The sequence below is a fragment of the Oryctolagus cuniculus genome, chromosome 11 (genome assembly GCF_051225735.1).
Source record: "Oryctolagus cuniculus isolate XC-2025 breed Fujian yellow rabbit chromosome 11, ASM5122573v1, whole genome shotgun sequence".
NCBI classification, from domain to species: domain Eukaryota; kingdom Metazoa; phylum Chordata; class Mammalia; order Lagomorpha; family Leporidae; genus Oryctolagus; species Oryctolagus cuniculus.
In genome coordinates, this window is record NC_142877.1 from 30,468,056 (window position 1) to 30,487,048 (window position 18,993).

The window sequence follows — 18,993 nt, forward strand, 5'->3', positions numbered from 1 at the left end:
CACCTGGGCCATCCTCCACTGCACTCCCTGGCCACAGCAGAGGGCTGGCCTGGAAGAGGGGCAACCGGGACAGAATCCGGCGCCCTGACCGGGACTAGAACCCAGTGTGCCGGCGCCGCAAGGCGGAGGATTAGCCTAGTGAGCCGCAGCGCCGGCCAACATCACAGCACTTCTAAAGAACACAAGAAACCCTAAAGAAAGGACACATGCACAGGTGAATTTGAAGGGCAAATATGATAATAGGGGAACTAACAGTCTCATCCCTTAGAATTTATATTCATACTGTAATAATTCATAATACTGTCTTCTGCTATCAATTCCCTTACTAAAACATAAATGTTGTTATGTTTTATGTTATGTTATGTTAAAACATAAATGTTATGGATAACACATAGAGCAATTTTAGACCAACAATGAGCCACAAAAGATTCTGAATGTACCTAAAAGACCAAAGTTTAAGTGTTCTAATTTTCCTTTAATTCTTAAAAAAAATTAGCTAATTAAAACTATGTGACAAAGGAAAACACTAAAATACACATTTTGAAAGCAAATTTTCAAATAACCTTATACAATACTTTGATTTTTTTTCTTCTTTACATGTTCTTTGACCCTTTTTCTAGGCAGATTATACATTACTATATGTGCTACTGAAGTGAGCACATGTTATATATAAAAAAGCCCAAGACACACAAGCTTCTCTTTATATACATTCTTTAGATACCATTAAATACTCTTGTATATCTTACAGAATTTCAATGTTAATTGTATTTGATAATAAGCATGCCAAATGATAGCAAATATCTAATAAATTTGGCACTTTTTTTATTTAAAGATTTATTTATTTCTTTGAAAGGCAAAGTTAGAGAGGCAGAGAGGCAGAGAGGCAGAAAGAGAGAGAGTCTTCCATCCTATGGTTCACTCCCCAAATGGCCACAACCACCAGAGCTGGGCCAATCTGAAGCCAGGAGCCAGAAGCTTCTTCCAGGTCTCCCACATGGATGCAGGGGGCCCAACGATTTGGCCACCTTCTACTGATTTCCCAGGCCATAGCAGAGAACTGGATCGGAAGTGGAGCAGCCAGGATTCAAACTGGCATCCATATGGGATGCCAGCACTGCAGGTGGTGGCCTTACCTATATGTCACTTAAAATAACCAGGCTAAATTTTTTGGTATATATAAACTTGTGAAGCTTAAAGGCTAAAAAGCATTAGCTATTCACTCAAATCATTAATCTTGAGATACTAAATGAAATGCTCTTTTTCTTTAGCTGCATACCTCCTTGCTAGAGAAGTTCACTTACGGTGGATTATCAAAGGAATGTATTCTCTTATCCTAAAATGTGATACATTTAATTTCCATTACACTTTTTAAAAAGGAAATATATTTAATCCTACATCTGCTAGATGTTTTTTACTACAACTTTCTTCCTGGCTATTTAAAAAAAAAAAAAAACAAAAAAAAAACTAAACTTTCTAGCTGTCAAAAGATGCAAAGTGCACATTAAAAATAGGAACAGTAATATATTTAATCCTACATCTGCTAGATGTTTTTTACTACAACTTTCTTCCTGGCTATTAAAAAAAAAAAAAAACTAAACTTTCTAGCTGTCAAAAGATGCAAAGTGCACATTAAAAATAGGAACAGTGTTTCTTAGCATTATGCCTTTCCTCTACCTCTCCCATCCTCCTGCATGTCCTTTCCCTAAAACTCCCGTCTCTAAAGATGGGGCAGACTTAAATTCATATAAAAATTAACAATCAAAGATGAGTTGAAAAGGGTGCCATCAACTTATTATATGTTGACAGCGATTGAAAAGTGGGTGGAAAAAACGAGAGGGTGTAATTTGCTTTGTTAAATTTAATACAGGGGAACATTACAAAGTTTTGAGTGTTTTATCTATAATTACGTAAGAATTGTCCTGTGGATTAAATACTTGATAGGGAATCTATTTTCATAGCAATTTTAATATCTCCACTCTCTTTTCAGTAACAAAGCTATGACATAGCATAAAACAATCCAGACTTGAACTAACTGCAGAGACCTGAGGGGCAGTCTGAGGGCCAGTTCTGCAGATGACTTACAGGTCTACCTGCATTCAGACTACAAGTCCATGTTACTTGGTACATGAACTGCCATAATATTGGGTAACAAAAACTTGTTTTAAAATACACTGAAAATCCAAAATGGTTACAACTACATTTGACATCCTTTTACAAATATTTAAGAAATGTCTTAAACATTAGAAAATTTAAAATTTCAGTGATGACACTAAAGCATGCAATCCTTTCTAATAAACTAAATGTACTAACTCGTTCATCAAGATTTTAAAAAATTAACAGTTCCAATCTGCAGAAGGCATCAACAATTGTAAGGTTTTTGAGTAAAGTAGAAGGTGGATCTTTGGGGGGGAAAAGTAACAGTAACAATCTAAGATAATACTCCATTAACTGTACTTGTAGAACTATTTCAATTTTGCAGATACAAAAATCAGATGGCTACAGAAATGTTTCCAAACATATATATTAACAAAAACAATAAAAAAAATTTGTTTTAAGGGGAAGAACAAAAGCCTTACTGATTGCTTTCTTGAATAATTGCTGACTTCACTCAGCTCTATGCAGCACTGAGAAAAACAAGATCATCTAACATGGAGACTGGAGTTTTGTTTTTGTTATTTAATAAATCACCAAAAATTATCACTAGTCATGCAGTATCACCACTGGTAGATATGAAATTTTAAAACTGTTACTGATTGTTTTCTCTACACAATTTTCCAAATATCTATATGTAAAAGGGGAATTGAGAAAATTTTACCTATGATATCATACAGAGATCAAACCCACTGTCATTTAAAAATCTCTGTTTAGTAAGACAAGTAAGGAAAATGGTTACCTAGGCATGAGTAAAGCAAAGTAAGCTAAGTGGAGAGGTATATCTGAGAAGACTCAAATCTCAAGCATCCAGAAGAATTTTACTACATTAAGAAACCACTACACAAAATGACATTATCTAGGCTATCCTGAAAATGAGCAATTATCTGCCTAACACTGACTATTTTATTAAAAAATTTAAACAAAAATCAAGGGAGATTAAGACCAAATAAGATAATGAATCTAATCATGACTGAATGTTAACATCTATTAAAGTCAGAAACATAGCTATGTTACCAAAAAGCAAAGATGTATTTTGATTAAAAAATAAGGAAAAACAACAAAGGTAGAATTAAAAACTGGCTAACACTTCATTATAAAACACTCATAATTCCAACCATCTGCAAAAGATAGTAGATATTGATTTTAAAAATGCTTAAATTACATGTTAATTCAAAACGAGTATGTGGAGAAGATGAAAAATTAATGTACTACCTATCTGTAGGCTCATCCAATGTTTTCACTCCAAAAATACTACTGTTACATTTAAATTAGTTTACCATAACACCTAGAGAATTATTTAAAAATTTAAACATGAATATTTTATTCTAATTGCATAAAGTGTAAGAGAAAATGTAGCTATGAAAAACTGAGGAAAAAATATTTTGAAACTTTTAACTTTTAAACTAAAAGTAATATGCCAGAAAAAGCAAAGTATGGAAGAGAAAACATGAATGATAAAATTTTATTTTTTCACAATAAAATTTTAGTAATGAAAGGGACCTAAGAAATCTACAATTCAAACATTTCATTTTATAGATGAAGAAGCTTAAGCCTAAAGGATGAGTGGTTTGTCCAAAACCATAAGCTTTTACTTAAACTTTTGACCCAGTAAAATTAACCTTATCTCCCATTTTAACTTTTTAATGTCCTCATCATTACTCTGCTTCCCTATCATTCTTTATGCTCATAAAATGTTTCCCTTTAGTTTACATCATTTCAAGATTTAAGATTCCTTGCACATTACTTCCATCATTTGATAACATACAACTGAGACAAAGTTTCATAATTCTAATAAAAATGTTTTATTTAAAAAGTGCCACCAACTTTTAAAAGAAAATTGTCACTTTAAGCTAGCATATGGGGAAAAAAAACTCTATCCATATGCATGGAATTTTATGTAGCTATTTACTCTATTCCATGAAAAACATACTTACCATGGCAGCCCCTGCATCACACGGTACATGTGTACACGATACAGAGCACCTACTTAAAGAAACACACTCACCAACACATACTGTAAACTTTTGCAAGTATTACAAGGGGAAAACTTGTTTTTTACTGTTAAGCAGAGTTCTTGCCAATTTTTCCAAAGGGCATTTGAGTGATTTTGCTCTTTTTGGTTACATTTTCAATGAAAAGGAATATACAGGTTGGCTTGATTTAACATATGTTGACAAAAGTCTTACTTTAGAAATCATGGGTCTTCTCACCTAAATTCTCCTTTCTAAGTAAAATTTGATTTCATATGCTGTAAGGCTAACAAAACATGCTCAATAAACTTTCAATGTCTTGAGCGCTATAACCTACATTTCTATACATAATTGTTCAATTTATACTGAAGAACTTTGCCATGCTGCATAACACCCATACAAATGATAGATGCCCTTTTCTTAAGTTGTTAAAGTAAGACAACTGTCAAGGTAAGCCAATGATCGACCAAAATGTAATTTAAGTTCAGTTACTGAATACTTATATAATAAAATATTCTTAGAATGAGAACGTAATAGGTGCAAAAGACAGCTGACGTGGGTTTGTCAGTTTTCATTCTTTTTTTATAATGGTGGCTAAGAGAACAAAGTAACAGTGGCTGCTTGCACTTTTTCGCATGTAACTAGTGTTCAACAGCCCCCAAATGAAACCCATTTTTAAGAAAGTTCTAATTCAAGTGTCATTTCCTAACCCCCTGCCTAAACCTTTTTCACATGCAGCCCAACTGTGCCCCAAAGTAAAACTCTGAAGGAAAAAAAATCCTTTCAGCAAATAACTATCTGTAGACTAAAAGGAAAAGAACCAAGTGTTTTTCTTTACTAAATATGAAAACAATCCCCAAATAATAAATTGTTGTGAATAGGCAGGTTGAGAATAGATATTTCAAAGGCCTTCAGAAAAGATCCTGGCCTAGCAATATCACCTTTGAAAAAAGTCTAAGAGGAATCACGTCAATTTTCATAGAAGTTAAAACAATACAGCCATTAAGAAATGGCTACAGTGAAATAATTTTACAAAACAATTAAAGCTGGCTATGCACTCCTCTAAATATATTTACGCCACAAAAGGATTCAAAACAAAACAAAAAGGAAAATCTTTGCAATTGGTTACTAACTAGTTTACAAAAGTTACAGAAAATGCATACCTATAGAGAACATTTATCATTAAAACCACTTTCATGATAAGAATATTGCAGAATATACTTACTATTATTAGGCTTTTAAAAATTCCACAGCAGAAAATGTCTGCCTCTGAAGTGGTTACTTTCTTGCATTTTTAATACCAAATTTGTTACTAACCAAGAATTCTGTTCCTTATTTGACCCAGACTCATTTTGCTTTTAATGTTTTCAAATGTGAGTTGCTTTTGAAAGAAGTGTTAAAGACATTGGAAAACAGATAAAGAAAACATACCTTTGGTTCTAAAAAGCACCCTTTGAAGTAGCGATACTGAATTGATACTCCTCTACTGAGGGCAATGGTTGCTTTCCATAACATGCTGTGAGGACAGAACAATCAAAGCAACAGCATCAGTATCAAACTAAAATGCCTAAAGACTTCATAATTTATGGAGCCTCTAGAACAAGATATGAGGCCAATACCACTCTTTTACGCCTACACAGGATTTTACTTCAGCCCTTTTGTGCAGCAGGCAAAAAACACATAAATATCGCTACGAAGCGGCTTTGGGACTCAGGCCTTTGCATCCCAAGTGCAGGGTGACCATCCAGCAAGTTAACACGCATGACGCAACTGTCCCTGGGTCTAAGGGTCCTGGTCCAGGCTCTGGCTATTCTCCTAACCATGAAAACAGTGTATCTTGTTTCAATTCAATGTTCTGGCTTGGAATTACGCTAATCTTAACAGCAACTGAAGCTCTGACTCAACATTCTGCCACAAAGTGAACAAATTCACTACCCTTCATGATTGTAACTGATTTTGAGCTTCAAATCACAGAACAATGGTATCCGAAATCTGGTCCCAGGATCCTTAATATCATCTGGGAACTTATTAGAAATGCAAACTCTCAGGCTGCATGCAGATCTATTGAAGCCTTGGGCTGAGTCCAGCAATCTGTACTTTACAAGCCAAGATTGAGAGCCACTGTCAGAGACCACCACCCAAACAAGAATTCAGCCCAAGAGTAGCTCAGGGAACACAGGGCAGCTCCAAATGCTCTTCTATGAGACCGGATGCCACCTCTGCTCCCAGACTGGCTCCACTAAGGCATTATCCTCTCTGAGGCTCAATCCTGGCTCTTAACAAAATACCCACAACCAGATGTTACCCATGTCCCTAGTTTCAACAATCTCTGATTCTACCCTGAGAGGTTCTGATTTTATAGGCCTGGCCATTTAGAGTTTGATCACAAACTTCACGGGCACTTGGATGTAGGTGGTTTGTGGAAGTCACTGCTATAAAATGAGTACAGCAAATGTGTGGCACATGTGCCCCTACTTTTCCCTGTTAACTCTCAGAATCTTTTTCAACACAGGGTACCAGACAGACTACCAACTCAGAGATGAAATCTGCCATCGCTCCTATGAGAAAATGGCAAAAATTCCAGTACTACTGATCCACAGTCAGCCAAAGAATATGAAACTAGCCATGATGTGCACAGGATTTATGGTTAAGCTTTGGGAAATGTGCTGGGATTCCTGTCTCATCCACTATTTCTAAAGCTCTAGGAACAGGGGACATAGGTGTGTATATGTTTTAAAAGCCCTTCCAAATGATTCTAATGTGTACCCCTGTTTAAGAACCACAAAATGAAGAGATGGCAAGGCAAAGCAATGCGTTTTTTCACCACTTCTCTAAGGAAACATACCAAAGTTAAGAATAAACCATGGGGGAGCTGGTGTGGCTTAGTGGGTAAAGCCACTGCCTGCAGTGCTAGCATCCCATATGGGCACAGTTAGAGTCCCGGCTGTTCCACTTCCGATCCAGCTGTCTGTTGTGGCCTGGGAAATCAGTGGAAGATGGCCCAAGTGCAAGCTTGGGCACCTGTACCCACATGAGAAACCCAGAGGAGGCTCCTGACTTCAGATTAATCCACCTCTGGGCATTGCGGCTATTTGGGGAATGAACCAGCAGATGAAAGACTTCTTTCTCTTTTTTGTTCTCTCTCTTTGCCTCTGCCCTTCAAATAAATAAATAAATCTTAATAAAAAAAAAAAAAAAGAATAAGCCATGGGGCCAGCACTGCGACAAAGTGGGTAAAGCTACTGCCTGTGATGCTGGCATCACATGGGTGCCAGTTTTGAGTCCTGTCTGCTCCATTTCCAGCTGTTCAGAGCCTTTGAGGAATGACCCAGCTCTGCCTTTCAAATAAACTTTCAGAGTGTAAGTTGGGGGTGGAGGGTGGGAGGCAGATTGAAAATCACAGGCACAGAGGACTTACATGCTGAAATCCCAAAGAAAAACAAGAATCCTGTCTAAACGCAAAAGATTTCCCTGTGTCATCTATTTCTGTTCTCCCTGTGAAGCACTGTTTATCTGCTAGATATGAATCAATTTTACTTCAGTGTACATCAGTGAATAAATGGCTGGCCCCTTAAAGTGAAGTAATCAAAGGGGCCAGCACCGTGGCATAGTAGGCTAAGCCTCCGCCTACAGTGCCAGCATCTCATTTGGGCGCTGGTTCGAGTCCCAGCTGCTCCTCTTCCAATGTAGCTCTCTGTTTAATGGCCTAGGAAAGCAGTGGAAGATGGCTCAAGTGCTTGGGCCCTTGCACTCTCGTGGGAAACCTGGAAGAAGCTACTGACTCTTGGCTTCAGACCAGCCCAGCTCAGCTCCAGCCATTGCAGCCATTTGGAGAGTGAACCAGTGGATGGAAGACCTTTCTGTCTCTCTCTCTCTGTAACTCTACTTCTCAAATAAATAAAGCAAACAAAAAGGGAAGTAGTCAGGTGCTGTCTCATTCTATTCACACTACTTTGACCAGGTTGGGTAAAATCGACTCAAGACAGACAGAGTATGTTTTATTGAGAAGTTCAAAAAGGCATGAGATTTCACTTAAGACAGGAGTGGCTGATCAGAAAAATCAAGGAAAAGCAGCCATTTGAGGGGAATAAACAACTCGTCACTCTGTAAAAGACTGGGAAAAATGCTATACTAATATCATTTTTCAGCAGAATTCTACCCATAAAAACAGGTGAGAAAATGTGTCATTCCACAAGCAAGAAGAAAGGTGTTCTAGTGCATTTTTGTTTTCCCTTACAAAACTCACATTATGGAGCTACTTTCCTTTCCTTTTGTTACCCCTCTGTTTTGCCATTAGTGCTCTTCAAATTATCTGCTGTGAAGAATCAGTTTTTGTTTGCTTGTTTCTTTTCCCAATCTGTCTGGAGACTAATACCTCTGTGGTCCATGACCCCAGTTCAATGAAGTCAGTCCATGATGACACATATGGATGTCCTATAGGTATCAAATTGCTAAAAACATATATAAATGTCTGCTTTCAAATTTTGTATCTCTTACCTCACAGAACTAACCTAAACTCTACCAGGTCACCAAGGCCTAGAAACAGTTCTGCCCAAGATCACAGTTGACTGAATGTTGGCAGCCAGCACCATGCTCCCCTTTCCCCAGCTCACTGAACTGAAGGTAAAGTTTAATGCTGGATTCAATACTGCTAGCAAATGCGCTTCTTCACGTTACCTAAGATAAAACTTAAGTGTGTGCTCCACTCTGTGCTCCTTTACATCAATACCATATACTTCTCAACTAAATAACTGCATAGGTGAAAATAATTAATTAGATCTAGGGGTCGGCATTGTGGCGTAACAGATTAAGCTGCCACCTGCAATGCCAGCATCCCATACAAGCACCGGTTGAGACATGGCTGCTTCACCTCCAGCTCAGCTTCCTGCTAATGTATCTGGGAAAGCAGCAGAGGAGGACCCAAGTCTTTGGGCTCCTGCACCCATGTGAGAGCTGGAAAAAGCTCTTGGCTTCAACCTGGCCCAGCACTGGCCATTGCAGTCATCTGGGGAATGAAGCAGCAAATGGAAGAGAGCTCTCTCTCTCTCAACTCTGCCTTTCAAATAAATAAACCTTTTTCTCAAAAATTAATTAGATAACAAAAAAAATTAATTAGATCTTATCTAGAATATGAACTGATAATCTAAAAGATAATGACTAAATGTTTTAAATAAGGCAATATAACCCTGTTATTTATAAATATGGTAGTAAATCCTAAAAGAACCAGTTTAAGCACATGTGATAACCTTAATCAAAATTAAAACACAAAAGAAAAAAAGTCTCTCAGGAATCTGAGTTCTGTAACCTGAATGTCATGCTGCTCTGTAACCTGACACTTCGTGCTTACCTTTCATCGGTCTCATTCTCTGGAAGAAGAGTGACAGCATTTTGAGGATTCCAGTTTCCCAATGCATCACAGCTCCCACATATTGCAAAAACTTCTCCTGAAGAGCAAAACCATCAACCACAATGTCAGGTTTAAGCAGCAAAGTTTCACATTTTTGAAAGCAGTTGCTCTATCTAGTTCAACTGAATGCAGAATCTCCATTAGCAGAGCCAAAAGAGCCTCACTGGAACCTGCACTCGGCTGAGGGACCACACTAGCACCTTATCTGATTCACTCTTTCAGAACCAAAAATACCAGAGAAAGGGGGGAGGCACAGGGATGAACTTCCCTTCATTTGTTCAACTACTTAGCAAACCAGTAACAAGTACTCAAAAATATAAAGTGATAAAATACCTTCTTGTGGGGAGCAACCCGGACTAGACTAAGTTACTCGAATTAAGACTTATTCTATGCACCTGCTCTCCCACAATATGGCGCTGGGAGAGAAGTAAACAGCTTCCGCACAGCTGCCTCCAGTTCAACCAATAAACTGTAGGACTTGCTCCTGATTGGAGGAGAGCAGCGTACTCGGCGTGTGGGCAGCCGAGTTGGGATTGGCGGAGGAGGACTATAAAGGAGGAGAGAGACGGCATGCACCAGGAACATCTAAGGGGAACATCTAGCTGAAGGAACACCTGTGCAGCCCCGAGAAAGCCGGCCGGCGGTGTGCCGCTCCCCTGCGGAAGTGGGGAATGTGGCCAGGGGGAACTGCCCTTCCACGGAGGTGGAAGGGACAGTAGCCAACCCGGGAAGAACCAGCAGCAAACCCGGGGAGGGCCGAGCAGACGAAAGAACAGCGCAGGGTCCTGTGTCGTTCCTCCACGAAGAGGGGGAGCGACATAATGGTGCCGAAACCCGGGAAGAACCAGCAGCAAACCCGGGGAGGGCCGAGCAGACGAAAGAACAGCGCAGGGTCCTGTGTCGTTCCTCCACAAAGAGGGGGAGCGACACTTCTGATTTAAAGGGGGCAAACACCAAATGTACAAAAGTATAATGCATAAATATTAACCACCATTTTCCAGGAACTCAAACAGCAGCTACTAACAAGCTAAAGATCAAGAACATTATGAGGGGCCAGAGCTGTGGCATAGCAGATAAAACTACAGCATCCCATATGGGCACCATAGCTACTCTACTTCCAATCCAGCTATCTGCTAATGCACCTTAGAAAGCAGGGGAAGACAGTTCCAGCCATTGTGGCCACTTGGGGAGTGAACCAGCTGATGGGAGATTTCTGTCTCTCCTTCTGTCTGTAACTCTATATCTCAAATAAATAAACAAATAAATCTTTAAAAAAAAATAAAGCCAACATACAGGGGCTGGCCCTGTGGCATAGCAGGTAAAGCTGCCACCTGTGACATCAGCATCTCTTATGGGCACTAGTTCGTTTCCTGGCTGCTCCACCTCTGATCCAGCTGTTAACGGCCTGGGAGAGCAGCGGAGGATGGCCCAGGCCTTGGACCTCTGAACCCAAGTGGGAAACCTGAAAGAAGCTCTTGGTTCCTGGCTATGGACTAGCCCAGCTCCGGCCATTTGTGGTGTGAGCTCTCTCGCTCTGCCTCTACTTCTCTGTAACTCTGCCTTTCAAATTAAAAAAATAAATAAATAAATAAAAATAAAATAAAATAAAAAACAAATTTATTTAAGTATTTAAAAAAAAAAAAAAACACACCAAACACTGAGGCAAATTCATAGGGGCCAAAACATAGGGAATGGGAAGTCAAGGAGCACGGATCTAGACAGAGAAAACAGAAGTTAAGAAGGCACCAAAAAAGAAGAATGGAGGAAGGAATATAGATTTGAGGAACTGAGAGAAAGTGAACACAACCAGAGGATACTAACAGAGTGGTACATAGCCCAGGTGTGACACAGTTTTGACATGCTATCTTACACTGAAATTATTTCACAATGCTTTAATACATTAATTAAAAAACACAGAAAGGCTAAAAAAAGGATTTCTAGTTAGGAAACAAAGTTATTCTACCCAAATATTTTACCCAACTGCTCACCTAGCACAATTTCCTTCATTTTCATGTTACTTAAAAAAAAATTCAGGGCCGGTGCCGTGGCTCAATAGGCTAATCCTCCACCTTGCGGCGCCGGCACACCGGGTTCTAGTCCCGGTCGGGGCGCCGGATTCTGTCCCGGTTGCCCCTCTTCCAGGCCAGCTCTCTGCTATGGCCAGGGAGTGCAGCGGAGGATGGCCCAGGTGCTTGGGCCCTGCACCCCATGGGAGACCAGGAAAAGCACCTGGATCCTGGCTCCTGCCATCGGATCAGTGCGGTGCGCCGGCTGCAGCGGCGGCCATTGGAGGGTGAACCAACGGCAAAGGAAAACCTTTCTCTCTCTGTCTCTCTCTCACTGTCCACTCTGCCTGTAAAAAAAAAAAAAAGGTCTCTTTCTTTCTGTCTCTCTCTCCCTCTTTGTCATTCTGCCTTTCAAATAAATGAAATAAATCTTTAAAAAAAAAAAATTCAGAGCCCAACCATTTTTGTTCTATGCAAAATTAATTATATTCAGTTTGCTTAGAAAGCATGAGAATGATATTATTTGAGTTTTTTTTTACTTTGGGTTTAGTATGCTCAGTATTTCTATTAGGCAAGACCTATAGATATTTTCATATAAAAACAAGCACACTCTATGAACTTATGTTTAAGATAATTTAGTTAAAAAAATGCCCATTTAATTTTAAAAAGTATTTAAGTAAAACTACAATACCTGGTAAAAGAGTTCCTCTTATTTCAAAGGTGACCTGAGAAGGTGTCATTCTGATGGATTTATTTTAGGATGTCTTGCTAGAAAGAAAAAGAAAAGTCATCATTTGGAATATAAGAAAACATTAGTTGTAGATAGTGACATCATGAAACATGTTAAATCAAGACCTAATCTACATTTGTATTTTTTAAATATTTAATGTCTTTGCAGCTTTTATGCTTGTTTTTAAAAAGAAAAACTGATGAGGGTGAAAGGAAAAAAGAAACAAAAAGCAAAGAATAATGAAAAATTATTTTCAACTATGAGCAACTGACTGAATTACTATCTAGCAAGTTTGAAGGCTTTATGTTACAAACCTATTTAGTTAGGATATACAGACCAGAAATACAACAAAACAAATAAATGCCAAAACTTTATTTTTAAGGAGTCAAGACTCTCTTTCCACATATTTGCTTCTGATAAGCAGCTGCTCCAAATTCAACCTATCTTTCCTGACCAGGCTCAGGTTATGGTGGAAAGAAAAACAACAAACCCCAACCAAATACAGATAGAAAAAAACTTAGGATTGCTACTTTAATAACAACCAAAGAATTTAAGAACCAAAACTGAAACAAGCTAGTTATGTTCTCTAAGAAGTTTGAGAAATTTCTTGTAAGGTAACAGTGTAACTAATCACTTAAAAAAAAAAACTTCCCCCATAAACAACGCTTCTCAGATTTTTTTTCTTTATTAATCATGAGGACCATCATTATGCAAATTTTACAGGCTCAAACCTAGCATCCATTACCAAGTCTTGTTCATTTTATCTAACTGATCTTACACCTAATACCTTTGTTTCCAAAGTTGTCAACTTCATTCAAAACTTTTAAAGCCTCTAACAGATACTTGTATTTTGGCTTCTAAATCTCTTCACATTAATATAGTTTATGTCAATTGGAATCTTCTTCCTCATGTCTGTCACTTGGAATCACTTTTATTACTTATCCAGACTTTCTATTTTTCTCCCATTTATTCCGTCTTCCTCAGCCAAGCAAATCTCTTTACCATCCCCTAACTTAAGTACCTGGGGGAAGACAGGAAATAGACCTTTAAAATACACACACATAATTTCTCTTAAAAAAAAAAAAAAAAGCTGTGAGATTTAAATAAAGAACACATTCACCTCACAAGGACACATCACATTCTTCATAACTTCTCCAACACCCTCAAAAGCCTTTGCTGCCAAATTCACCAATGTTCCTAAAAGACTTCCAATCATGCCTTAATTCTGCATATGTCCATCAATTTACCATCTCAAATGTTATTTGCATTTGTATATGACTCCATAAAACAACCCTAAAGTACCTTTCATGGCTGTTTACTCTTCAATTTCCCCTTTGCTTCCTTCCCCTCCCCCTGAGTCCACAGTAACTGCAAGGGTCATTTAATGAACAGTTAGCCACACTTCTCTGCATCAGTTGTGTATCAGCAGTTCTCACTGACGGCAATTCTGCCCGCCAGGGTATATTTGGTAATGTCAGCAGGCACTCCTGGTTGCCACAATTGGGGAGTGTTGTTCCTGGCATCTAGAAGGTGGGGCCAGGAGTGCTGCTGACACTGTACAATGCATGAACAGCCTTTCAACTAACTGTCCAGCTCCAAACATCAACAGGACTGAGGCTGAAAAACCTAATTCCAAATATTTACTAAGGTATCTGGGGAAGGAGGGTACAAGAATGTTAGCTATAAACCATATATCATCCCATTCATGTCACTTATAAAATGTAGTGCTGAATATTACATAGGTATAATGTTAAATATATAAATAAAATGAAAGCACCAGTCAGTGTGGTGTTATGTTATACTTGGAATAACAATTCCTTATTTGGCAACTCCACAATTTCAGCTGAAAAACCCAAGACTCTGCATTGCAGAAAACCTGTCCTTGATCAGAATGACTTCTAAGATCCCTTATTTTACCTTCTTATAAACACAATCTATTGAAAGTCATACATCAGCTCTAGCATTGTCTAAGAACATTCTAAATGTAAAAGTAGCTCTAGATTGTCACCCCCTCGTAGGCCTACTGTCAACCAAGTATCTTAACAGTTCTCTCAATATGACATTTGGTATGAATCTGAGTGAAACCCTAAGAGTCTATTTCCTTTCCTAATAAATAAGATGGTTCATTGAAACGCTATGGCCTTACATTTAATTCTGCATATCTTTATCACATCAAATAAAGCTTGGCTTTTAAATTACTGAATCAGGTTTAAGGGACAGCAAAAACTTTATCATCCAACACAATGGCTGAAAAACCAGCCTTAATCTTAATCGGAATCACACTTTCACCCGTGGTGCTTACTGCAGTTCTCAAACTAAGAATCATCTCATCTGCATGATTACACAGTTGGTACTCAACTATTTATTGACCAATTTTAAATTACTATTTTAAGCAATTTCAGGGAAATCAGATCTAATACATTTAAATTAACAGCTGGTACAAAATTATCTCCAGATTTCTAATGCATTAAGACAAACAGGAAACTTATATGAATTTAATAAATGAGAAATCAACTAATTATTGAGTCTTTCACTGTTTACAAAGTGGCTATCCTAGCTTAGCAATGAACAGCTGCAGTAACTGTACCATACAAAGCTGTGCACACAGGCACAAACTGACCCCCCCCCCCAAACAAATTGCCAATCAATAAAGTACCATTGCTTTTGAGACATCAAAAGTCAAGAAATCAAATTCAATTTCTACCCCTCAAAACGCAATGCTATACCAAATAAAAGGCTGGGGAGCCGCTGCAATTGCAGTGGATGGGATCATGGACAGCCAGAACTGCGGTGCAGGACTGAAGCACCAGCTACCACCACAACAGCAGTGACAAGGTAAAAAACCTGTTCTGTTGTGGAACACAAAATTCACACACCCACCCACATTTCCTCTTCCAACAAGCAAAAATCAACCCAACGTTGAGGGGAGTAGTCCTCCAGAAGACACATACAGCAAAAGGAAACTGGCTGTCATACACAGTGAACTAACCATATGTAGACAGGCAGCTGGACTAAGTCACCTACTGCCCTCTTGTACATGCTATACTTTCTGGGACAGGTTTTTGTTTTTGTTTTTTTTAAATATAACCTCTATTTTGCATTTTTAGGGATTCTGAATGATTTTTAACACTATTTTAACACTTTTAAGACTCAAGCAGTTAGCAAAATACAACTCCATAATTAGCATCAAAAACATATTTCAGAGCTCACACTACCTGCAAGACAAATTTTACCCTGTTCTTTCTGACAAGCAAACTTTGCCAACCGACGCATGACCTTACTGGCTTAGCAGTGTGAAGAACAAAAGGAGGATTTAAGGAAACCAAGGTGCAGGAAGCATTTAGTTGAGAGCTGAATTTCAGTCAGATATTTTTAGTCAAACTGTGTATTTCTGGCCAAAAAAAAGAACATCAGCTTCCCCAAGGAAAAAGCTGTTTCCAATTCTCCTTGCTCTTTCCTAGGTTCCAGCAGTTCTGCGACTGCTAACTAGCTGTGATCACGGAACACAAGAGTGCTGGCATTAACTTCCACTCCACTTGGAGGCTCATTATGACCGGCCTCTGACCCTGTATACTTTAAGCCAGTATTTATTTTAATCAAACGTATGCAGACATCACGAGTTCTACTAGGAAGGCATTTGTAAAGCTGATTTTACTAAGCCAAATTAATTCCTTGATCGACTTTCTAAACAACGTTTGACATTTTCCCAAACGTGTCCCATTTCACTTTATCCTGATACTATCTTCAAAGAGGGATTCCACGTATCTTTTCCATTTAAATTATACACACAGGAAGACTTGATTTGCAAACTTCATAGCAAATCTCACTCCCTCTGCCACTGCGGAAATTTTCCTTTTGTGGTTCTTACTTCTGGGCCTCCGAGTGGCCTTTATTTCATTTTGGAGACTTAAATCTCCAGAAGATTGCTGTCCCCTGGTCCCTAAATCAGGTATGAACTGGGCGGTGGGCAGTTTCAGCTCCACTGGCCTTGTGCTCTCCAGTGCACTAAGAATTAGGGTGAGGAAAAAGACCCAAGGCTTGCACGCACTCATTCCTTAGTTATGTAAAAGCTCAGCAGGGTAGCAAGCAGCAGCCCGAGAAGTAGAGGAGTGGGTTGCAGCTGGGCAGAAATGGGCAATGAGACAGACATCCTGCTCGGTTTCATCAGTTCCTCCAGGCTGGCTACATCAGCCTCAAACAGCTGTCCAAAGGGGAGAGGCTCGCCTGCTTTCCTTGATTCCTGGACGGCGGAGCCCGGGCGGGGGTTGGGGGGTAGGTAGAGGGGGTGCAAGGAAGCATCTGACAGACGGAGGCTCTTGCCTCCCAGAGTCAGCAAGGAGGCCCGCCGAGCCTTGGAAAAAAGCAGAGCTCAGGCGAGGAGGGGGCCGCAGGGTTAAAGACCTCCCCTCCCGAGGGCACGCATGCCCGTTCCTGGAGCAGGAATATTCCCAGCGGAGGAAGGCGCCTCGGCTGCCTGCAAGCACCGCGCGCCGCCGGCCACCCTGGACGTTGTGTCCACACAGCACAACGCGCTCCGTCTGCCGCTCAAAGAGTTTTCCCCGCTGGCCATCATCCCGGGGCAATCCCGGCCAAGCGGCAGTTTGTCCCACACTATGAATGACCGAAGGGCCGAGGGCTGAGGGGAGCCGGGGCCGGGATGTGGACAACGGGGGCCCCCGGACGCCCTCGGCCGCCTCTTTGTTCCTGCACTCACGGCTCTGCATTTGCGGTGGTTCTGCGCCCCCCAAACCCTGCACGACCCCAAACGCTCCCGATTATTTTCCGGATGAGAAGGGAAACCACCGGGCAGCTCAGCCGAGTCGCGGCGACAAACAATGCGCGCCGGACGACAAGTCTGACCTGCAGCCGACGTCCAGGCCGCCGCTTCCCCTGCCCGGGCTGCGGGGACCCCGCCCGCCCCCCTCGGCCCCGTAGCCCCCAGCGTCCCCGCCGGGGCCGCCCTGACACCTCATCCTGCCACGTGAGCCGCCGCCGCGGCTCCGCACCCAGCGCCCGCCCGCCGGCCTCACCTGCCGGGTCCACGGCTCAGCGGGTCCCCCCCGCCGCCGCCGCCGCCGCCGCCTCCTCGCCCGGGAGCGAGGGCTGCGGGCCGAGGTGCCGGGCGCCCGCCGTCCGCGCCTCGCCAGCGCTCCTCCAGGCGGCCCGCGGCGGCGCCGAGCGGTGGAAAGCGCCTCCTCTCAAACCGGTTTCAGCTGCTCCAGACCAAACTGCCAGGCCACCCCGCAGGGCGGGGCCGGAGGCCGGCGGGGCGGGGCCTGACGTCACGCCCGGCCGTGCCTCGGCCAATCGGCGGTCGCGCGCTGGAGGCGGGCCCGCCCGTTCCTGGAAAGGGCCCGCGACGGCGGCCGACGTGGCCGGGCATCCCCGGGTTCCCCCGCGTCAGCCTAGCCCTCCGACCCGCGCGACTGCAGGGTGGAGACGCAGAAGCCATGTGGCCTGAGATTGGAGATGCTGCCCGTTGTTCCCCCAAAGCTCTTAGAGACAACTTAATGTGGAAGCGGAAGCTGCAATTCTGAATTGCATTTTTCCCCCCTTTGAAAGTGAGGTAAAATAACAGGCCTGATGTTTGCTGGAAACTTTCGTGACCAGTCTCACTTGGATCATTGAAGCTAAAACGAGGGCTAGGGAGTCTGAGGATGATTGAGAGTTTACACCGTCGCTAGGCAAAGTACGATCTCCTGGCCTACAGCACCACCTGGGAGCTGTCAGGACCATCCGGCAACCCGAATCCAATCTGCTCTGAGCGCCCCCCCCCCGCCCCGGCCGCCGCCCCCAGGATGCTCGTTTGCAAACCAGTCTGAAACAGCTTTCTGAAAGCAGAAGTTCTAATAATTTACTTCCTGAGAAATGGACCCTCTTAAAAATTGAAAAAAAAAAAAAATAGGCAGAGTTTATTTGATGTCCCCACCCCCTCCCGCAAACTGATCAGCTTTGTAACCTAACCAGCATCGGGTTAGCCTCTGGTTCACCTCTAAGGTAGCGGGGTGGCCGGATTTTATTTACATCAAGTGAAATGGAACAAGAGGTAGCTCCAGGTGCAAGTTGTCTGGAAGGTGCCTACCGAGAACTTCTAGTCTTATAAATAGGATTGTTCACCACCACACTTGATGTTTGAACCTGGATTACACCCCAGGGCATAGTTTTGACAATGTCATTCATCCAGTTAATAAATAGTAATGGCTGACACAGATTGCAATTAAAAAAAAAAAGATTTATTTATTTGAAGGAGTTACTGAAAGAGAGAAAAGGAGAGAAAGAGAGCTCTTCCATCTGCTTGTTCGCTCCCCAAGTGGCCGCAACGGCCAGAGCTGGGCCAGAGGGAAGCCAGGAGCCAGGAACTCCATCTGGGTCTCCCACCTGGGCTCAGGGGCCCAAGCACCTGGGCCATATTCCACTGCTTTCCCAGGCCCTAATTAGCAGGGAGGTGGATCAAGTGGAGCAGCTGGGTCTCCAACAGGTGCCCATGTGAGATGTTGGCATCGCAGGTGCGGCCCCCAGCAATGGTTTTTTGATGGAATTCATTTTAATCCCAAATTTTTAAAAGAATTATAGCTTCCTTCTGATTACATGCTATTGTCTGCTGAGGTCTGCTGTGTATATTTCCAAACAGCTGGAGTTGAGTTCATTCCTCTATTAGTTGTATTTCGGTGACGAATGTTTTATAGTAGTCTACTTCCTTTAAATGTTTATAGTGGGGGCTGGCGC

The 18,993-nt window shown here is 41.5% G+C and overlaps 1 protein-coding gene across 6 annotated transcripts in view; it reads right to left on the reverse strand.

Annotated features, from left to right (window-relative positions):
- GPCPD1 (glycerophosphocholine phosphodiesterase 1) overlaps positions 1 to 17,497 on the reverse strand; it is a 60,891-nt gene extending 43,394 nt beyond the window's left edge. For 5 of the 6 annotated variants that reach the window (XR_016215898.1, XR_016215897.1, XM_089307253.1 and 2 more), the window contains exons 1-4: positions 17,298 to 17,497; positions 12,229 to 12,305; positions 9,472 to 9,568; positions 5,556 to 5,640 (exon numbers count right to left, since the gene is read on the reverse strand). Coding sequence is in view for 3 of the 6 variants with exons in the window: in XM_002710841.6 (XP_002710887.1) it covers positions 5,556 to 5,640; positions 9,472 to 9,568; positions 12,229 to 12,277 (231 nt within the window). In the remaining 3 variants the exon portion in view is untranslated. The remainder of the gene's footprint in view (positions 1 to 5,555; positions 5,641 to 9,471; positions 9,569 to 12,228; positions 12,306 to 17,297) is intronic. The other variant, XM_089307252.1, reaches the window with a different exon arrangement.
- Between the last annotated feature and the right edge of the window lie 1,496 nt (positions 17,498 to 18,993).